Source organism: Python bivittatus, unplaced genomic scaffold (genome assembly GCF_059951505.1).
Source record: "Python bivittatus isolate LINGU-HERP-01145 unplaced genomic scaffold, Pbiv_v1 ctg000020_np1212, whole genome shotgun sequence".
Lineage (NCBI taxonomy): Eukaryota > Metazoa > Chordata > Lepidosauria > Squamata > Pythonidae > Python > Python bivittatus.
Genome location: NW_028277030.1, coordinates 101,309,834 through 101,333,563, shown reverse-complemented (window position 1 = coordinate 101,333,563; position 23,730 = coordinate 101,309,834). Strand labels below are relative to the sequence as shown.

At 37.4% G+C, this 23,730-nt stretch overlaps 1 protein-coding gene across 1 annotated transcript in view; it reads left to right on the top strand.

The window, feature by feature from the left end:
• Positions 1–23,482, top strand: part of KIF6 (kinesin family member 6) — a 166,145-nt gene extending 142,663 nt beyond the window's left edge. Inside the window, exons 20-22 of the mRNA XM_088131852.1 lie at positions 13,683–13,772; positions 14,437–14,543; positions 22,705–23,482. Coding sequence (XP_087987978.1) covers positions 13,683–13,772; positions 14,437–14,543; positions 22,705–22,721 — 214 coding nt within the window. The 3' untranslated portion in view covers positions 22,722–23,482. The remainder of the gene's footprint in view (positions 1–13,682; positions 13,773–14,436; positions 14,544–22,704) is intronic.
• Positions 23,483–23,730: the final 248 nt, after the last annotated feature.

The following is a 23,730-nucleotide window of genomic DNA, read 5'->3' as shown; positions in this document are numbered from 1 at the left end:
TAATGTGACCCATAGTATAACTTTGCAAATTATACATTGCATTGAACAATAACTAAGGGTAAGAACTGGATTCAGGCTATAACCTTATACCTATTTGCTTGGAGTAAATTCCATTTATTCAGTGGGAGTTAAATCTCATTACATATGGATAGATCTGCACTATTAATATTGCAGATGTATTTAAAACATATAAAAGCTATTTGTAGCACACATATAGTTGACACAGTGGAAATTCAGTGAGGGCACTACAGTATGAAATCGAATCAGGCAAAGCATAAGCAGGAAATATTACAGCTGAGATATTGCCTTCAAAGGGATTCAGACAATCCAACAATGAGAATTCTTGTTAACTGGTAAGTGATTATAAATAAATGAAGAGTAAAGAAGCTAATAAAGGTTAACCTTCCATTTTGGTATAATATGGGTTCTATTCCTTGGGTAGGTAAAATAAATCATACTATTAAAAGATAATTAAAATACAAGGCACTTAAGTAGAGCATGATAATGCTTTATGATAAGGGTTGCCAAGGCATAAGGTGGGAAATGTTAATGTATGTGGCAAACAGTCTGAGCCTTGATATTAAGGTGCTCGTGTCTGTGAAGTATTTCAAAAATATTGTCAATATTCGGTACTTGGTTAGGAAGTCTAAGAAAGCTTTTAGACATTTTTTCATCAATGCTCGAGCTGAATCATATTTAAAGCTACCTTTCACACAAGTAGCTTACTGAAGCAATAACTCTTTCATATGCCCAGAGTGAAGTGACTAAGTTATAGTGATGGTCCTTGTGAAGAATTTGACATAGAGAGAAAAGTTAATAAATCTTTTGTGTTTCAGTTTCCATTTGGATTTCTCTTAGCAACCTATTTTGAAATATGTATATTGAGAAACTGAACAAAATAGTGATATATTGAGAAGAGGGCTTTTTTTAAAAAAAGAATCCCTTCTTATCCCTCTCATATAACCCTCAGACTGCAACCTAAAATTTGATTCAATAAAATTTCAAAGGATACTGCGGCTGAGCTCTTCCTTCCATGCTACTATTATCTTCACTTTGATTTGTTGGACATAAGAGGGCAAAATACAAGAAAAGTTCACAATTTCTTTCATTCATTTTGGTCTAAATAGCAAACAAGAAAGCAAATAGAAAGGTAATGTGACCATCTCTGCCTTATATCGTTTTTGCTGTACTATACCAGGTGTGTTACTTCTCGTGAAAGAAATCTCATATTGTTGCAAAACCAGGTTTCCAATGGAATTTACATCAATTCCCAGATTTTCCTATAGGTGTTGTAAATTAAAGGTAGAACTGTAATTCTCTTTAATCCTGTTTGATATTACAGAATGGCTTCAGGAAGTAGATCATAATATATTTTGTTTAGTCAAAGGAAAAAATTTAAGGATACACATATCCAGAATAGACATACAATTTTCTTCAAACTTGCAATAATAAAGTACCACTTTAAAGGGTATATTGATGTTATATTTTTTTTAAGAAAACTTGTGTGGCCACCCTTAAAAGTGTAAGCCAACAATATAGGTATAAAGTTTTTATTTTAGAATGCATTGGTTATTATTTCTGGAATTGTAAATATCTCCAGTTATAAATATTATCCCCAATAATATCCTACTCTTTTTGCTCTCTAGCAACAGAAGCTTTTGAATCTGGTTCCATATTGTAATCATGATTATTAGCTGCTTATACACTTATCCTAAATGAATGTGTTCAATTTCCTTTAAAAGCCCTTTAAATTAATTATAATGACACTTTATTGTGAAAAGATCTGTAAGTTAATTAATATATTAAGTTAAGAAGTACTTTGTCCTGAATTATCTGCCAAACAGTGATCTAGATGCTACTAAAACTCTCATGTTTGTTTGTCTGTTTGTAACCTTCAATTGGGCAAAACAGTCCATCATACGGCAATAATTTTTAAACCAAGGTACCTCAAATGGGCTAATTTACAGAATGTGTACAAAATCCAGGAGCCATTACTCCCTTGGGACTGGAATTTGGCAAAGTTGTGGCTGCTTCAGCACCGCCACACTGCCGCTGCTTCAGTGCTGCCACAGTCAGCCATGGTTAGATGATAATTATTTCCAGTGTTCCTGACAACCTTCCACAAGTCAGTGGGGAAGCTGGCAGGAAGTCTAAACTTGATCGTGATTGCCAACTCTCCCTGCCAGCTTCCCACAAGCAAAGTCAGTGGGGAAGCTGGCAGGAAGGTGCAACTCCAAGGCCAGCAGGCAAGTAAGTGGCTGCTGCCAGGTGGGGGAGGGAGCGAGGGAGGGAGCAAGGGGGTGCACAAGAGGCATGGTGCAGATCAGGGAGGGTGTGTGGGGGTGCAGGTCGGGGAAGGTGCACTGGGTTGTGGCATGGGTTGGGGAGGGTGCACTAGGGTGTGGTGCGTGTGGGGAAGGGTGCGCGGAGGGGAGGGGAGGGAGGGAGGGAGGGAGGGAGGGAGGGAGGAAGGAAGGAAGGAAGGTTGGTTTCCGACAGTCCCTGCCAGCTTCCCACAAGGAAAGTCAGTAAGGAAGCTGGCAAAAAGTCAGAAGTTACTCCCGCTCCCACTGCTTTTTTGCCCACCCATGGTCATTCTATTTCTCTGTTTAGATAAGGAAATATCTCTGAAAAGTGAACCCAGTGGGTCGCAGGTTGTCTAGTACTCAATAATTACACATTCCAGTTTTATGAAAGAGGAGGGAAATTTATTTTTGTCCACTTTTTCCATTCTGTACATATTTTATAAACATCTGTTTTCTAAATGAGAAAACACAAAATGCCGCAGTCTTTCTTCATAAGAGAATTGTTCAGGTTCCTTGATCCTTCTATTTGCCATTTTCTGCATCTTTTTTGACAGTGCAGCACTTGTTAGGAAATGGAAGAACTAGAACAACATTCAGTATATTAAATGTGGTTGCATTATAGATTTTATAGAAGGATGTATCAATAATACTAATATTCCTAGCACTGAAATAAGGTTTTTCACATCTGCAGTGCATTAGATTTTAATGGAATAATCTGTTATATCTAAATTATCTTTTTCTTTCTTTCTAAATCTTCAGCTTACTCATGCACTTGCAAAAAAGAAAATGGTACTGCTTTAAAGAGTCTACCTTTTAAAGTTAATTTCAGAAGTCTGAAAAAAAAATTAGGTTGCTTTTATGAAGAGCAGAGAGAGTGCCTGCTTTGAGAGGTCCAAAACATTTTTTCTGAGTAATTTTCACAGTCCTAGTTTTTCTCATCTGAATCATTTGGTATTATCCACAGACCTGGATGCTACCTTGCTTACTTTAAACTCCAGATAATTTCTGTACAAATTAAGTATTGCAGATCCCAATCCAGAATCTTGAGAAACCATTTTTCATTTCCTTCCATTATAGGAACTAATTCTTACTATTAGTATTTGCTTACTATTAGTATTTAAATAATTACCAAATAGTTACCATAAAAAGACACCTTCTTTTATTCCACAACTGCTAATTTACTCTAGTAAAGAATTTTGTCAAAAGCTTTTGACAAAATCCATAGATACAGTACAAGTAGTCCTAGTTTAGTGACCACAATGGGGACTGGCAACTTGGTTGTTAAGCAAAGTGGTCGCTAAGTGAAATGGCAACTGTACTTGTCATCCTAGTTCAGCTTTCCTTTGCTTTACAGACCAGTGAAGATTATAAAATGCAAGGATTGATTGCAAAGTTACTTTTTCATCACCATCGTAACTGCAAACAGTCACTAAATGAGGACTAATTGTATGTCAGATAATCTTTCTAAGAGTAGCAATAACAATAAGTTTATTGAGGTATGAATCCTTTTGCAAAAGCCATGTTGATGCTTCATAAATATAACTAAATAAAGTAAATAAAGGTTTTTTTCCCATATATTGAAATTCAACAAGCTTTCTTAATTTATCCTGTTCATATCAGTTGCCTTTTTAGGTCTGTTTTGAGCTATTTTTAGCCCATTTTTAAAAAAGTAAAATTACACTTGGAAAATTCCCATATCTTGTCAAGGATCTTTTGTCTTGAGTGGAATGGAGAAAGGTTATTTTAAAAATTTTCCTAACTATAGAACTGTTGAGAACTAAGTCTATATTCATATGAGTAATATCCACTTGAAATATCTAGCTATGTAGTTGGAAATTAAATTGGATGTTTTAGGATTTCAAAATTGAGCCACATACAGTACACAGGTCTTCAGATATCAGCCTGCAATCTTAATGCTTTGAGTTCTCAGACCAAAGTATCAGGGCAGTAAGCCAGAATTGTACCTGTTCTTATTTCCACACTCTGAGCAACTCTGAAAATGAAGTACCATCACTAGCATGCACACTGGACTCTGGCTGTTTTCCTCAGGTAAGCAGCTGGTACATCTTTCTGGAAGATGCATGCACTAAGATGGCCCTGGAATCCAGGTATTGTACATGAATGGCTATCTGCATAGTCAACTACCATGGCCACCTCACAGTTTCTCACTCTGAAGGCTCGTCCAGGCTAGACATGATGAATAGGTAAAGTAGTGAGGAGCAGCAAGAAGTTTTCTTGGCTACTTCAACTCAAAAGTTGTTAGTGTCACTAAATTTGTCACTAAACCTCTTTGTATACTTTCCTTCAGCAGACATGCATGAGCAAAAGTCCAGATAGAAAAAAAGCTGATGTTCAAGCCTCAGTGTTAATAAACTGAGCAGTGGCTCTCCCAGTGACCATTTCAAAGACAGCAATAACAACACAAATACTGATCTTGGATCATTGCATTCCCTTCCAACTGCCTGCATTTCTTCATGGAGTATTTCCTTTCTTTCAAGATGAATTGATTTCAGTCAGGGCGATTTAAATCAGTGATTTAAGTCAGTAGGAATAAAGGATGATTTAAACAGCCCTTCAGTCAAGACCTCCATTGATACTACTTTATATATTACCTAACAATGTTGCAGATCATTAGATTCTAGATACATAATACTATACAAATACCAGAGTATTAGTCACACTTTTTTATTCTTGCAACGTGGTCTCACATTGGTTTGTTACAATATATTTTGGGGGTTTACCTACAAGAGGAAAGTTACAAACCCAGCTTTCTATGATACATGGCTGGAAATTTAAAGGTATATGGGATTCTAAAAATAGAATATAGTTGTATAATTCCATACTATAGAATGCTATCGTTTATTTAAAAAATGTAATTGATCTCACCATCATGGATAAGATTTTCTGTGGCAAGAAACCTGAGTCTTTAGGTGTAATTCTTTCACAGCCATCCATTTCTTATGTTTCATTATCCTTAAATTGAAATTAGACTGGCTTGCCTTACAAAATAAATGATGCTTTTAAATCAAGAATTGTCTTTGACAGCACTTCAAAGAGAAGGCTATCCTCTGTATGCTAAGATACACAGCTATTCTATTTTTGAAATATATCGTAGTTGCATTTTGTCTTTTCTTCTTTCCAATTGTGTTCTATTCTGCTTCCCTCTGCCTTGGGCCAGTTCTACTTTTGGAGAAACAGCAAACAAAATTAATTACATTACAGTGACTGATCAGTTGAAATACATTACTAGCCAAAATAGAGCAGTCTGTTTTCATCAGATAAAAATGAAATGTTTTTCATCTTTCATTTAATAAGTAAAAAATGTCTTTGAGAAATTATCAAATTGCTTCTTCATTTACATAGAAAACCCCCTTTAACTCAGTGTCTTCTTTCATGTAATACACCTAACAGAGATAGCCAATAATTCAGTCATAGTTACCTTACTGCCAGCACACAATTACACTAACCAGGTCAAAGGCCATCATTTTAGGGAATATAGAAGTCTCCACATATCCTCCAATCCTGCTTGTTATCCAATGAGCCCTTGCATCAGGAGAATACTGACAAGATTTCAGTAGGTTAATATTCCATTCTCCATTATTCAGTTAGACTACTGTGAGTGGGAAAGGGAATGGGGGAAAAAGCAGAACTCCAAACCCTGATTGACCCAAAATTTAAAATTCCCATCCACTCTGGCTGGCTTTGTTGTTACCCCTCTAACAACTTCTGATTCATCCCTCTGCACATCATTGATTCTTCTATTCTCCACCTTCCTTTTCCCTCTCATCAAGATGACAATGGGCAGGGCCAATCTACTGCAGTAAATACCCACAATAGATCAAGACTCCCATTTCTCCACTATTCCAACCACCTACCCAGCCCTATGAATAAAGCCTATGATATGAAAACACACAGTTGGTAAAGAAAATAACACTAATGAAAAAAGCCATGGAAGCTGGGATAGGAGATGCCATCTCTCTCCAGATGAATCCCCAAAAGTGTAATAGACAACCTAGGAAGGAAAGTAATGGAGTTTATTGGAACACATTCTAACAACCCTACACATATCTCTTGAATCCATGACACACAGGCCAAAGTAATGTGCTTACCAAAACACAAACATGCTTATAACAAATCCTACAGAAATTCTCCAACTATGCCATATATGAGAAGTGGACCCACATGAAAGCCATAAGCCAAGAATAAAATACCATGCCCTTCTCAGCAGGGATCTTTAAGAATCTATATCTTCCAGGATAGTATTATTTCTAGAAGTCAATGAGTAAACTAGAAGCATATCCTAGCAAAACATTCCCACCCCTGTACTCCCAGATTATTAGGACTATAGTATCACATAACAGTGATCTCAGGGAACACATCTGATTCCACATCAAAAGTAGTGCAGAGATTACCATCTGATTTTCAATTGCTTGAATGTGCACTCTACCACCAGTATGCATGTTCAGATGTGGCAGCTATTGAAGTGTGGCTGCTCCAGAAGAAAAGTAGTGTAGCATCTGGATGCCATACCCAGTCCCTAAAGATGTTGGTTCACACCAGCATTTCATTCACCAGTTTGGCCAGCAGGCCCACTAAAGAAATTTCCATTTTCTACCTTCTCTACAAAAGAGGAGGATCAAAAGATCTCAGTATAATGAAACTGACTGGACATGCCTACATAAACTTACATGAAATGCCTCTTGGCATCCATCACAGCTTAAAGCATTATATTGTATATTAGTACTTCCTGTTGTAGAACTTTGGACCATCTTCCTCCAGTGTCAGGAGATGAAGGTGCATGGAATCTAATGAAAACCTCTGCTCTGGGAAACCCCCACCTTTATATCATTTTGCATTATAAGTTGTAGATTTATCCAAATGTGAACTTGGACCTTGGATTTCAGGAAGACAAACTTTAATGGATTTAGGCAAAAGATTGGCAGCCGATGAGTGAAATCCTAAAGAATAGACAAGTGGATGAGAGATCTGGAAAATTAGATAATGAAAGTACAGTTAGAAACAATCCCCATGAGCAAGAAAACCTGCATGGGTGAATACTGAGTTCACTGATGAGCTGAGAAGCAAAAACAAGATAGAGCAGAGGCTGATAGCTAAAGAGGAGTACTGGCAGCTCAAGACTGTAGGGGTGGAGTCAGAAAAACTAGACTCAGAATTAGAAGACATTTAAAGAAGCCAATGTGGTTGAACAGGCAAGTTATGAAGGAGTTGAAGCTAAATGAGGATGTTTATTAGAAATGGAAGGAAGAGTTTATGACAAAAGAAGTCTACAGCCCAGAAATCTAGGAATGAGGTAAGGAAACCAGGTAGAAAACAAGCTAAGGCTAGCAACACAGGCAAAATCTAATAAGGAGGATCTCTTCAAATATTTCAACAGCATTTGCTCCTGACCCACTACTGAATATGTGCTATGAATTGTGGTATTTGCTTGCATTTGTAAGTGGCAAAGAGTAAGTTTCCTGTGCTTGGGCTCATGGAGCTCTATTCAGTTTCTTATTTAGTCTGTTGTACTTACTTCCTGAAGAAATGTCTGCTGGGAGCCTGATGGACTTGGGCACTGTAGCTGCAGTAACGGATATGTTCTGGGCAGCTTTGACAATGGTGTATCTTTCATTTTCAATTGCTCTGTTCCTCCATTTCATTCCCTTCAAGGATTGACAGAGTGGAACAAACCCCAGAAGTACTTGATTTTGTGGGTTTGCACAAAATGGCCCAATAGTAGGAGGGTATTTTGATTAGTAATTATACCTAAGATGCTTTGGAGAATGCTCTCTCCCTTGATTATCCACTGGCTGGGGTTTGCTGAACTTAGGTGTGAGTCAGTTAAGCAAGTTGTGTAAATGCAGCACTACATCACAGCTGTTACAGGTAGTTTCCAGGTTAAGAATGACTAGTTCAAGGACAACCCATAGTTAAGAATGGAGCCTATTGTAGCAAAATTCAAGTTAAATATACAATGGTTCAAGTTGATTACACAATACTACTTATACAATATTATACAATAATACTGTTCCGGCTTACATATAAATTCAACTTAAAGACAGACCTTGGGAATGGAATTCGTTCTTAAACTGGGGACTACTGTATTTATATTTCAGGACTAATAGCAGAGGTACTGTGCTTCATTAAAATTCATGAATAAGATTCATTAAAATACACAATACTATTTTAAAAGACACCATAATTTTTACAATTAAGCAAATTTAAATATTTTTCTATTTTTAAACAATTTCTTTTGAAAACAGTCTGTTTTTATCTACTTTGCAGACTCTTTCTTCCTTTTCTTTTGTTCTTTTTTATAGGTTCACAAGCATGTCTTTACTTCTGATTGTAGATATCAGTATGACCTATTTTTTTAGTAATAGGCAATATTCTTGTTCACTCAATGTGATACTATATTACTTAGCACTAGTTTTCTCCTTATGAGCAAATGGACTTACTATTATAGGTAGTCTTTGCTTACTGACAGCCCTGTTTAGCAACCATTCCAAGTTACAACAGCACTGAAAAAGTAACTTTACAGCTGGTCCTCACACTTATAACTATCGCAGCATCCCCATGGTCGCATGATCAAGATTCAGGCACTTCACAACCAGCAGGCATTTATGATCATCGCAGCATCCCATGGTCACGTAATTGCCATTTGCGCACTTCACAGCAGGCTTCCAACAAACAGTGTCAATGGAGAACCTGGCAGTAAAATTGCAAGTTGTGGTCACCTGATGTCTCATTTAATGACTGTGTTGCTTAGCAACAGAGTTGCTGGTCCCAATTGTGGTTGTTAAGCAAGGACTACTGTAGTCCATCTCATATCTTTCAATAAGCCTCTTAATATCTGTAGGAAACATACTTTTGCTCTTCATCCCACTTGCGTGGTTGCTTTGTCACTTCATGTTTTCATGCAAGAAAAAAAGTGAAGACATGCAGCAAGAAGTTATGATGGGCCTCAAGTTCTTGGCGCATCTTTACCATATAATTGCAGACCTGGCTCTTCCATTCAACTTCCATGACTGTTCAGTAGGACACATTTAACAAACTAATGATGGTGTCTGTACTATATGTATTTTAAAAAGAGAATCCTGTAGGCATTGTGGGGTTAAAAACTTGTTCCTGCTTTCTCAGCTGTGTGGGCAGGAAATCCTTTGCTTCAGTAGAGTCAAAAGTTTTTGACCCTGTTCTCCAGTTAGAGAGAACTGCTTTCTCGGCTCTTCTGACACTATTAAGAAATGGTATTTTCCATTCCATCATCATCATCATCTCCTCCTCCCTTTCAGACTATCTATTTGGAATTCAAAGGGAATGAACTTAATTTCAGCACAGAAAATAAAAATGCCTCACGTTTGCCATCTAGTGGTTACATCCTGACACAGGCATTTAAATTCCAAATTAATGTTTGAAATAAGGGCACATTGGTCAATCCTGATGTTAGATTTACAGTCAGCCACAATACTTTGTCACTTTGGTTTCTGAGTCTTGTATATAAGGATTCTGGGTTGCAGACATGCAGTACTTTTACTACAGACACAATAGTAAAGGATGAGGAGCTTTTTGTATGTTAAAATATTTACATCTGCTTAGAAATTGAAGGGAATTAACTTAGTGATACTTTAGAGAGTATTGGAGTTAAAATAGAGGGAGGAATTAATAAAAGCAGAATTCCTATTGGTGTCTACTATTGCCATCCAGCCATGATGATTGCTTTCTACAATCAAATTACACAGAGTAGCTTTCAAAGAAATATGAGGTAGATGTAATGGGGAAATTAATTTACCCTGCAACCATAATACTTCCAGGAAATTCCTGACATGTCTTGCTAACAACTTTCTCCTTCAGAGAATGGAGCAATGCATAAACTATCAGCTGTTCTTGACTTCATTCTAAACACTAGGGATAACTTAATTGTAAGTATAAGTAACAGGATAATGGGGAAAAGTAACCATGTAATGCTGGAGATCTTAATTTAATGGCAACTAAACCTGAATGTAGTCAAATGCATATCTTGGACTTAAAAAAAAACAGATTTTAATAAATCTATGCATATGTAGGATTCTATAGTATATCAGAAATGGAAAGTAGGCCAAATCACCAAGAAAAAGTATATAGAAATAGTCTGGATTTGTACAAATAATGTCAAAAAAGCTGAAACTCAGAATGGGCTGCTACTAGTAAAAGATGCTAGAAAAAATGACATAGGCTTTCTTAGATATATTCGAAGTAAAAGAAAGAAAGAAAAAATAATCAGCTTCTCACTGAAAACAGCAAGATGTTACCTGAACTTGAAGAATGTGCTCTTGCCATCCAACACTACTTCCCTGATGTAGCTTATGGACCATGGTCTGATAGGGACTTTCAAGTCCTACTACATTCACTCACCTTCTGTCATGGCCCAGGACTCAGATTCTGACTCTGAAGAAGCTGCTCCAGCTGAACCTGTGGACTATCAGCCTCAGGAGACACAAAGCCAAGAATCACCTGAGGCTGATCATACACAGGCTTCACCTGAACAGCTGGAACAGTCAGATGATGAAGGTGTAAGGCCTGCAAGTCCTTGCACCTGGTGAGTAGCGTGGAGAGCAGAGCAAAGACAATCTATGAGGCTCCTTGCCAAGCAAGGCAGTAAATCTCTTGATTAAAGACTGCTGGCTGCAGCCCATTTAAGAGGCAGCCCTGACCCCTGTTCCTTAGTTGGAAAGAACTGTCTGATCTTTTGCTCTGTTTTTTTCTGTGAATCTTGCTTGTGAAACTCTGACATTGGACTGGCTGAGAAACCTGATTTGGCTCTCTGAACTTTGGACTGGATTTTGACTATTCTTCTATGTGTTCCTGTTGAAAGCAAAACCACTGAGGCAAGCTTTCTTTCCAAGAGACTTTATTTTATATTTCTTCCCTTGTCTGTTGTTATCTGTTTAGCCTTGAAGAAATTGCTTTCCTTACCTAGCAACTCTGTGAGTTTGAGATCTGAAACAGGATGCCTTCAGGATGATGCTGGATCTCATGAAAATATTTTTTTTTTCCTGTCAACATCACAAGTTGCACTGAGACAGACCATCAATACATACCTCTCAGAATCCATGCCCAGAGCATGGAATACATGGTGAAAAAAGTTGTGGTCTGGGGCAGTCACCATCTGCTGTAACTGTTTCATCAGTAGCAGATACAATTGAGTGGATTGCTAATCTTGCATGCCCCATAGTGGGAAAAGTCTGGAACACATCAAGCCACATGAGGTGCAGGACCAACTCCAACCCCATTAGGTAGAGCTCTTAGAGGCAGAATTGGAGGTGGTTCATACAGGTTGCTCCTGAGAATGAATAAGAAGAGAGACAGTCTCCAAGCCCTTCACTATATTAGGATTACCTGAGATCCCTATCTGGGGAATGTTTTGCCAAATCAACTGTTTGATCTTGAGAGCAGCATCAAATTCAAAATGTGGAGCTGCTTTGCAACCCTAGAACAACTACTGGGCTCTGCAAAGCACCATCAGCTACGTTGCAACTGTGGAATCATCAGAAAATGAGACCAGTGCTTTCTGCAGCTTGGAGGAGCGGGGAAAGAATGCATGTTCTCTTGCTTCCATATTTTGGTTTTTCCTGTGGCAGGTCACAGACTGTAGGGATGGAACGTGTTGACTCCAGGAAGAGAGTGAAAGAACACCACTACTACTTTATTCTGTGTTCTTTAGTTAGAATAAAACCTGGTATTTAAAATATTTATATCTTTCATTTTTGCTGAATTATTCTTTATTTTGATCTAAGCTAGCCAAGTTATAGAAGAGTTTCTGCTTTTTCTTTGTATTTTCAGTAATTTATCAGTCATTTTTTGGGGCTTTGGAGCCTCCCCATGTTCCCATATGTGCAAATTCTTGTTATCCATGATTTGTCATCTGCTGTCATGTGCTGGAATGTAACCCTGACAGATAATGAGGTCCACCTGTATAAAAATATGTGCTTACTGAAAGTTGAGTGTATGAGGTTAACTCAAACATACAGATTTCTTTTTAATGTTTTAAGCATATCTCTGCTGATTCAGAAAGTGATATTTCTTCTTCATTGTGCATATAAACCTTCCAAGCTGAATTAGAGAGACAGAATGCATTATAGTGTTAAGAAAAAGAACTAAATATTCAGACTAAATTACTTAAAATAATGATAAATATCCTGATGAAGTCTCTTTGATAAATGTATTTAGATAAGGCTAATTTGCTGTTTTCAGCTGTCAAAATATTTAGATTTTCACTGTCTTAATTTCTCATCTTCATGAATTTAAATGTAATTGAGCAGAGTTAATGATTATTTTCATAATAAAAGCTCTATGGTTTGACTAATAATTACTGTATAGTTTTAAAGTGTGCATTAGAGTAAGAACAGTGTAGAATCTCATGCAGGCAAATTATGTTTTCTCTAGATATGATTGCAAAATGGAATGTTCATACAATTTACATTATAACTTAATAACAGCATGATTGATAAGTAGGCCCTCACCAGAATAACTATTATTCAGATACATAAAGGAAACAAAATTTTATTGTTCCTTATTGTAATAACACTATTCCAATGCATCTTGGTGTCTCATGCTGTAAATTGTTGTGTGGCATTCTCTTAATTTACCTTATCTTCAGTTTATGGCTGCATCAGCAGTGACACAACTATCTTTTGGTAAGACAAGAAGAAACTGAGTATAGGAGAAAAGAGATAAACATGTCACATGAACAGGGCCTTTAACTGGGTTGGGAAAGTAGCTTGTCAAGCAAATAGGAAAACTAAATCAGTTATGCCAGTCAATTAGCCGTGGGACTGTTTAGGTTTAAGCTAACTCCCCTCCTAGTTACTGTTATCTAAATGACTGCTCTTCTTTCCCATCCTCAGCAGAGCTGCTTTTGGTTCTCTGGAATTTTCAGTTTTCATACACAGCCTACAGATGAAAAGGGAACAAAATGGCGTGAGGGGTATATATGGCCCTCCCCCCACATCTGTGGTGTTGCCAATCCAATTATGTTACCGCTCTGCCCAGCAACTTAAGACATCTTGTTTCTTTGTTTCCATACCAGAATTTGCCGTGATGGCATACAGTTTCCCTCTGAATTAACAGTTTTATTCCAAAGAGCACAGGAAAAGGAACTGAGGCTGCTATAATGTAAAAGATTATGTTCTAATTTAAGTTCCATTTGTTAGGCCTTAAAAAGAACAATTTGTGATCATATTGTCTATTGTATCACACCAAACTAGTTTTTGAAGTGAAATGTTCATGAAATGAAATACTATTTTCAGTTTTTATCCATTTTTGGGGTAGAAAATACCATTCGTAAAATACAGTTTTGTTATGACAAGCTGAAATGAGTTCAATTCTTTCCCTTTCCAGGGTTCCAAATAACAGCAGAGCCAGCGCCAATGAAGAGTCATTTGTAAAGAGCAATGTGAACAGACTCAGCAACTCAGCTTCAAAAGTGAGGTATGCCATAGCTACAGGTTCTGAGAATCTAGTGTATTCACCAAAGTTGCCTTCCTCACAAGACAGCATGTGGAGTAGGGAATGGGGCTGTGCATGCTGCCCTTGCTCCCTTGTCACAGTTCTCGATTGCTAGCGCTGCATCCAGATGTCTATAAATCAGGTAGATGGTCTAAATCAGGGAGACTATATGCAGTCAGCTGGAGCTTCTGATTACATGGAGAATGATTACATGTAAATTCCTTCTTTAAAACTGATTATCCCAAGAAAAGGCAATAGAGCTCATAGTCCCCCAGGCACTGTTGATTGCAACCATCAGTGCTTCAGATTTGATTTCATAAAGGCACTTTGGAGTATATGGGGACAGATGGAAGAAGATACATCTGGTAGAAGATACATCTGCTTTAAGGAGCTGCAGACCAGAGCTTCCAGCACACACCCCCATGTCCCAAAGCAGCTTTTTAGAATCAAAAAGAATATGTAACCTCCATTCATTTCAGTGGCATTTGTCAATGAATCCTATATTAACCTAGGTGAAATAAATAAGCAGAAGTCAGATGGATGAAACTGATGCTCTGGATAAGGAAGTTCAATATTCAACTCAGTCTGGAACAGCAAAGACAACAGATAACTCACCTGAAAATGTAAATGTACTTGGTTATTTCAGGATTTCACCAGATCCAAGTTCTACCATCCCCTTCACAGGAGATCGTCAAACTGATGCTGATATTATAGCTTTCATTAGAGCTAGAAAGAACCTCTTACATAAAAAAGGTAAGCCTTATTTAATGTCTTAGCTGAACAAGTGATCTGTACTATAGGATTAAAAATTTCAGTGGTGTTATCCAGATTTATAAAAATAAATCAGAATTTCTTCAGAAATAATTACATATTGGTTGTGATTTACACCGTTTCCCCTTGCCTTCCTCTCTTAACTTACTTGTGTTGACTTCTAGATGGTATAGTCTTTGGGCAGGGACCCATCCTTCTATAATTTATAAACAGTGTGACAAAATGAAGAAAGTAAATTCACTCTGTCATCCTATCATGTGATCTAGATTGTACTTGTGGTGATAACTTGAACCTGGGAAAGAGCTGGGAAAAACCAGATAAGGTTTTTCACATAGTCTTTCATGGGTAGGGTAAGTTGAAAGGGGCTAAGAAGCTTGTAGGAAATTCATAGTATTGGAATCTCAAAGCAGGAGAACAAAGGCTAAGCAAGCCAACATGGAATTATACAGTCTTGGGGTGCTAAAGAGATGCAGTTACCAGAGTGATTCAAGACCACGTCAGAGGAGTTGGCATAGAAATCACTTTGCAAAGAAGGCATAGTGTGGAATTTGCCTACCTGATAACCAGCAGAAGAGAAGGATCCAATTCTGTCTACTAAATGCAGATATCCAGAGGATATCCAAAGATTTTGAAAAGAAATTCAAGTTATTACCAGCTAAGTTTTAATTGAAGCCCTTGATTAATTTTTTAGGGAATTTATTAATAGCTACACACCTCACTAAAGTTGAGGACAGGCACCCTATTGTATTAGCAGAAACAACACTATTGCAGACCGATATACAGTTAATCTCAGGATAGTAAAGCAATTAAGCCATAGAAGATTCTGCTACATTCTGTTCTCCTTGGAAGACAGATGCCAGAAGAGAGAGGGGGAGCTGAAGTGTTATTTGCATACATTAAGTTCTTGCATGCTGCCTTAGCTTGATCATTCATGAGAACTCACAACAAACAAGGATGTATAAGGATGGCTCAGTATAAAAGAAACCTATCTTCAGAGGAAAAAGTCTCATGTGCAAATATCCTATACATGAAATACTCATTAAAACACATTGTGAAAAGCATTTAAAATACTCTTGAAACTAGAGAGAAAAGGAATATTTTAATGTCTTGCAACCCTGATAGTGCCTCTACTGCTATAGACAGTAATATATTGTAGAATCTTGAGTTTAATAAGCAAACAGTAATATTCTCTTTAACCCATTTGACAGAATCTGTCATATGCTAATAAGGAGAGTGACATGTAAATATTGGGAACCATGTTTGTGTGCAAAAGCTCTGTTAGACAAGCTATCTCAGATTTTAGAATATCAATGAAGTGTAGTAAATTGGGAGCATTATCAGGATTTTCTGCTATACTGTATGCCTTAGAGACCTTGATCATTTTTGGTTTGAGAAAAATCAACAATCATATTCATATTCTGAAGGATTAATGCTTCTCAAATCTGATGACTCAAAGTAAGGTGAGATAATTAGTATCCTAGAAGATGGGGGGAAATCAAAATGATCAATAGAAATCAATAGAAAGTAACACAATAAAATTAACCAAATTCAACACTTAGAATGTACTTCTGTATAGCCTTACAAACAATAGTTAGATTATGCTCATACAACCTATCTCAGCCTCCTATATTCTGAACTTAATTTAAATATAAATTGGGTCCTACAAATGTCCCCATTCCGCAGATAAAGTATTTAGGAATTAACTGCATAGTAAATAAGCAAGTAGGACTTAACTGCTTATACATTTACATATTTAGGTTCCAGCTCATATTAAGTATTATTTCTACAGTAAAGGAGGATCCCTGATCTTGGCTTAAGTCTCCTAGATTTGTCATATTCTGAGTATGAATTAGGCCCTAGATGACAAATATATTCCATTTCATTCTGGTAATTATAAATAGCAAGTGTTAGGAAACATACTCAATATTAAAGAGACAGCAGAATCACTTAAAGGTAACAAGGGAGCTATTAATCTTTATAAAGGAATAAAATATTTTTAATAGTGGTTTGTAGGGACAGGAACAAATTATATAGAATACTTGAAAGCAGCTTAATTACTAAAGCAATAGCTTTCCATCAACTCTTGAGTGCTGATGACAGCATTATTCATCAAGCTAGTAGCACCTGACCTGCCAGATGGTGTTAGCATTATCCCATAGTGGTGTTTTAGTCTATCTCTTTGGTTATCAGCAATAATTGTTGGGTGTAAATAGAGAGGTTGCAAAACCAGCCACCTTCCTCCATCCAGAGCAAACATTCTACTCACTTAGGCTTTAAGGTGTCATATGTCTCAATTTAATAAATTTCTTGTGAAGCTCCTTCTGAAGATAGAATTCTGTTGAATTAATGTTTATTCCTTGACGATCATAGAATAATCAGAGGTTTGCTTGATTTTTAAGCTACCTCCTTTTTAGCTTATGAAAAGGTGCATGTTTGTGAGAAGAGCAGACCTGGCCTTAAATTTGTTACCTAATTTCAGTATACTAAAATAACAAAAAAGGTTCACAGGAAATCAACCAAAGTACACCGTTAGAGAAACTGGTGGGACCGTTCTAAAGTCAGTTTCAGCAACTACATAGCATGAACAGTATGGGAAAAGAATATCTGAGCAAGGAACTTTAGTTTGCCCAGATCGCTTCCAACATTTAACTTTAAAATCTGTTCAGGGTACAGAAATCATTTGCTGTAATACGGTTATAAAAATAGCTAATAAAAACAAGGTAATCTTAATGGGTTCTCTGCGCTGCTTCAAATTCAGATAGTCCCCGGGTTAAGAACGCCCAGGTTACAGATGACCCATAGTTAAGAACGGAGCCTATTGTAACAAAATTCGAGTTAAATATACGATTCGAGTTAAGTACACAATGGTTCGAGTTTATTACACAATATTACTTATACAGTATTATAATACTGTTACAGCTTATATACAAATTCGACTTAAGGACAGACTTTGGGAATGTAACTCATTCTTAAACTGGGACTACCTGTATTACAGATTTTTTACACGGAAGTACTCAGTATTGAAACAAGAATCAAAACTGTGTGATAGTGATGAAAAAGAATGAATCAAAACCACTAGCTTGTATTCTAAAAAATGTATTTTAAGGAAGGCAAAATACATAATTTTTTCCTATATCCTCCTCCCTCTAGCAGCTACTTGTGCTCTCCAAAACCACCTTTAGAGGATCAAAGGAAGATTTCTGAACAATTTGCACTAGACATGTGAACTGCTAAAAGAAAAAAATCATTCAAATTTTTGCTGTCTTCACCCAGTTTCCAGCAATTCATTTTCTTACCATAGTTTCTCATGGACCAGTGGTTTGCTGGTAAATGTATAACAACTGGCTCTGCCAGCTCCATTGCCACTGCCATGCTGCTAGCTACCAAACAACTGATCATCATGCTAGGTGTCACAGCTCAGCTCTGCTCTCAACCAGCTCACAAAATTCCAGAAAATTTAACAGTTGGCTTTCTCGAGCTGGTACAAGCCAGCTCCAGCACACTACTGCCATGGACTGCCCGCATAGCTCAACAGGATTCCCATTCCATTCAAAGAAGCTTTTCAGTAGGAGAGAAAAATCTCCTTTCATGAACTTCATTGACTTCACTAATCTTAGAATCCAATCCATTGTTTATAGAAAAGGAGGAGCTGAATGCTGTTTGACTGCTGTACTATCCTGACCATAAGCATGAATCCCCAAAACTATGATTGATTCCCTGAAGATGGCTTGATCAGAATAAAGATGCACATCTTCAAATAGCTCCAAACAGATAGTTCCAAACAGTCAAAATTTGGAGTTAAGGGAGGTCTGTTATCCCTTTCTGAAGAAAGTGCAAGGAGATCTTAAGAGGATCTGAAGTATCACAGATTGCCAATCTACACAGTTAAGGCCCTGGTCCAAAAGCAAACTGATTTGTATAGGAAAGTGATTCAAGAGATTCTTCCTTTGAAAGCTCCATGTGCAGGGAGAAGGCTCTGGCTCAAAGCCTTATTGCTCTCTAGCAGCTTTAAGTTTATTAACCATAGATGAAATTCTACCAACTACAGTCTTTTTCATGATAAACTAAAGTTAAAATCTGAAATTATTGTACGTTCCAGTCCTACCTGGATGGTTGTTTCCAAAGTATACTGAGGATCCCTATTCTGGCCCATTGCACTGCACTATTATCTGTAATCGTTTTATCTTTTTTTTTTTTTAATGCTATTTGATGTAAAGCCTCTGAGTGAAACCATGCAGTGATTTGGAATGAGGTTCAATCAATCTGCCAGTGCCAATTCCACTCTGTTGAATCTGACTACTTGAGTCATTCCATCACAGCCCACTTCTTGGTAGCATCACCATCTGAGATAATCAGGCAGTAGTCAGAGAGATCACTTTTATTTGCGTGTGAAATGCCATTCTCAGAAGAGCTCACGTAGTGCCCACACAAACTATTTCTTAAGTGCTCAGATTTTATTTGGTTGAATAACTTTTAACTACTCTTCCATGATTCACCCTGTTTTACATTACGGATTTTGTTATTTCTATAGGAACTTACTTTTGAATTTTATCTCCCTCCTTAGTATCATTTTTAATTTGTTTATTAGAAGTCTGCATGGGCCTGGAAACTTATCCAAATTTTTTCACCAGTTTTCACCAATCAACAGAATTCTGAACAGTATTTAGAGTCCAAAAATAACTTGTTTGGGCCATTCTCAGAATATGGTTTCTTTACAATAAACACTGGAAGAAGAATGGTTTTGATTAATTTAATCATGCTAAACTATACAAGTGCAACTTCTTAATTCTTTTATTCCTACATCTCAGCAATTCAATAATGTTACCTCAGTAGCCAAAATATAACCCAAATGTACTGTGTTGCATACTCTAAGAAAAGAAGTACCAAAAATCAGGCCCCATACACAATTTATTATATAAATCACATTAAATGTTCAAATTGATTGCCATTTTTTTTGCTAAACGCAACTTTACTAGTCTGATGCATGACCTTTGAACATTCCTAAGTAGAGTAACATTTTCTCTGATGTTTGCAAATTTTAATGGGATGATCTTTATATCATCTGTTGGCCTATGGAGTCTGAATTTTGGTACACCCTGGAAAATAACTTCATAAATAGGAAAGAAGCACAGTGTGGGAATGCTGAGTGAAGTTGAAGTAATGCCTACTGCAAATGATCCAAGGAAGAAATTGAAAAACACCTAATCTCATTTTGTAGCTTTCTAAAACTTCAAGGTATGCAGACCAAAGTGATTAACCACTAATAGCAAAGAAGCTGAAGCTGATGGGTTCTATGAAGATCTACAACACCTTCTAGAATTAGCACCAAAAACAGATGTCCTTTTCATCATAGGGGATTGGAATGCTAAAGTAGGAAATCAAGAAATAATTGGAATGACAGGCAAGTTTGGCCTTGGAGCATAAAATGAAGCAGGGCAAAGGCTAATAGAGTTCTGTCAAAAGAACAAGCTGGTCATAGCAAATACTCTTTTCCAACAACACAAGAGATGACTCTACACACGGACATCACCAGATGGTCAATACCAAAACCAGATTGATTATATACTTTGCAGCCAAAGATGGAGAAGCTCTATACAGACAGCAAAAACAAGACCAGGAGCTGACTTTGGCTCAGATCATGAGCTTCTTACTGCAAAATTTAGGCTTAAATTGAAGAACGTAGGGAAAACAACTAGACCACTCAGGTATGACTTAGATCATATTCCTTGTGAGTATACAGTGAAGGTGATCAATAGATTTAGGGGATTAGACTTGGTAGACAGAGTGCCTGAAAAACTATGGACGGAGGTCCTTAACATTGTACAGGAGGCAGCAACTAAAACTATCCCAAAGAAAAAGAAATGCAAGAAAGCGAAATGGCTGTCTGATGAGGCCTTACAAATAGCTATGGGAAGAAGGAATGCAAAAAGCAAGGGTGAAAGGGAAAGATATAAACAACTGAATGCAGATTTCCAGAGAATAGCAAGGAGAGATAAGAAGGCCTTCTTAAATGAACAATGCAAAGAAATCGAGGAAAACAATAGAATGGGGAAGACTAGAGATCTCTACAAGAAAATTGGAGATATCAAAGGAACGTTTAGTGTAAAGATGGGCATGATAAAGGACAAAAAAGGCAGGGACCTAACAGAAGCAGAAGAGATTAAGAAGAGGTGGCAAGAATACACAGAAGAACTATACAAGAAAGATCTTAATGTCCCTGATGTCCATGCTGCTGTGGTCACTGACCTTGAGCCAGACATCCTAGAGAGCGAAGTCAAGTGGGCCTCAGGAAGCATTACTAACAACAAAGCTAGTGGAGATGACAGTATTCCAGCTGAGATATTTAGAATACTAAAAGATGATGTTGTTAAGGTGCTGCACTCAATATGCCAACAAGTTTGGAAAATGCAAGAGTGGCCATGGGATTGGAAAAAGTCAGTTTATGTTCCAATTCCAAAGACTGGCAATGCCAAAGAATGCTCAAACTACCGCACAGTTGTGCTCATTTCACATGCTAGCAAGGTTATGCTCAAAATCCTACAAGCTAGGCTTCAGTATGTGAACCGAGAAATACCACATGTACAAGCTGGGTTTCAAAGAGGCAGAGGAACTAGAAATCAAATTGCCAACATTTGCTGGATCATGGAGAAAGCACGAGAGTTCCAGAAAAACATCTACTTCTGCTTCATTGACTATGCAAAAGCCTTCAATTGTGTGGATCACACAATTTTGCATATAGCAAACAGTTTCAATCACATAGTTGTGACCTCTGGCAAATTCTTACAGAGATGGGGGTACCAGACCACCTTACCTGTCTCCTGAGCAATCTGTATGCGGGCCAAGAAGCAACAGTTAGAACCGGTCATGGAACAACCGATTGGTTCAAAATAGGGAAAGGAGTACGACAAGGCTGTATATTGTCACCCTGCTTATTATGCAGAGTACATCATGAGAAATGCCGGGCTGGAAGAATCACAAGCCGGAATTGAGATTGCAGGGAGAAATATCAACAACCTCAAATATGCAGACGATACCACCCTAATGGCAGAAAGTGAAGAAGAACTAAAGATCCTCTTGATGAGGATGAAAGAGAAGCGTGCAAAAGCTGGCTTGAAACTCGACATTAAAAAAAACTAAAATCATGGCATCTGGGCCCATCGATTCCTGGCAAATAGAAGTGGTAGAAATGGAAGCAGTAACAGACTTTATTTATTTGGGTTCCAAGATCACCACAGACGGAGACTGCAGCCATGAAATTAAAAGACTCTTGCTCCTTGGGTGGAAAGCTATGGCAAACCTAGACAGCATATTAAAAAGCAGAGACATCACCTTGCCAACAAAGATCCACATAAGCAAAGCTATGGTTTTTCCGGTAGCAATGTATGGCTGTGAGAGCTGAACCATAAGGAAGGCTGATTGCCGAAGAATTGATGCCTTTGAACTCTGGTGCTGGAGAAGACTCTTAGGAGTCCCTTGGACTGCCAGAAGGTCAAACCAGTCAATCCTAAAGGAAATCAACCCTGACTGCTCATTGGAAGGATTAATACTGAAGCTCAAGCTCAGATACTTTGGCCACCTAATGCGAAGAGAGGAATCTTTGGAAGACCCTGATGCTGGGAAAGATTGAAGGCAAAAGGAGAAGGGGATGGCAAAGGATGAGATGGTTAGATAGTATCACTGAAACAATGAACACGAAACTGGGCAAACTCCAGGAGGCAGTGAAGGACAGGAAGGCTTGGCATGATACGGTTCATGGGGTCACGAAGAGTCAGACATGACTTAACGACTGAACAACAAAAATAGTTGTGTGGTTTTGCTCTGTTGGAGTATCCTACTGCATCAGCAGCATTTTTCTCTTATTTTTTTTTTAAATCAAAGTGGGGTTTTAACTATCTCTTTTGAGTAACTTTACTTTCTGTATTACTGTATTGTTCATGGATAATTTTATCTCGACAGTTTTGAGATCTCTAAAGGACCCCTCTGTGATCATTCTTTAGTCTCAGAGGTCATTCTCTGGGTGGCAGTAATATTGTTTTTAAAAAGACCAGATTTCAGACGAGCTCTAAAGATTTGCGATCATTAAACCGTCAGACTGTGCACAATATAATTCATGTCTGACAGCCTTTTCTTTATCTCTTTTCAGGATTGGGAGACAAGTAAACTCTGATTAATGCAGCAAGCTCCCATTTCAAAACTGGACAAAGTAACCAACATTACAACAAATGGAATTTTGAACTGCAGCTATATTTACAAGGGGGAAAAAAGAAAAAAAAAGGCTTTCTGCAAGGAATGGCATTCAGCCTGTGCCTTCATTATTTTTGCAGTGGAAAGAAAGAAAGAAAGAAAGAAAGAAAGAAAGAAAGAAAGAAAGAAAGAAAGAAAGAAAGAAAGAAAGAAAGAAAGAAAGAAAGAAAGAAAGAGTCCAACTTGGCAACGTCAGCAACAGAAAAACCAAAAACATTGTGACAGGAACCCTAAATGCATTTTACTTGAGTTTTATGGGTGTTTTATGTGATTTCCAAATGCCATAACTACTTAGCCCAGTTTCTGTACCAAACACAGAAGGACTCCTTTTTATCCCTTGGAATTTTATGAGATAATCTTGGACTGGAATGCTTCGTTAAACTTGTAGGGGAGGGTTCAGATTGTAGTGTCTCACTAAGAACTCTGCAAATATAGCAATCACTTTTTTTCTATCCTTAGTGCTGTTAAGTAAGGCTAGCATTTTTTTAATAACATACTTGGGGATCATGTACTAAATTGTGTTTCAAAACCTGTCCCCCCCCCCCCAAAGATTATTATAATTGCCCTTCAGGGCTGGAACCCTGCATCTATATGGACCAACTTCTCTTCTATTCTCCTTTTATTAAATATAAAGAGTACTAGAACATTATATCAGCTAACAGAAATCAGAATTAGAATAAGAAAAAAATATGTTGATTTTCCTTTTTTTCTCTTGAAAATAATCCATTAAAATCCATAGCCTAAAACTATTAGAAAAGGTACTTCATTCAGGGGCTTTTAGTATTTAACAGCTGGCCTTCTAAGTATGTTGCCATGTATGTAGTATATTTATTTATTTGACTGAGTAAAGCAAAATAATGACAGTTGCTTAGAGATACAGATCTTGTTTGCTGAACCATGATGGCTTGAAAATAATTTTTAACCA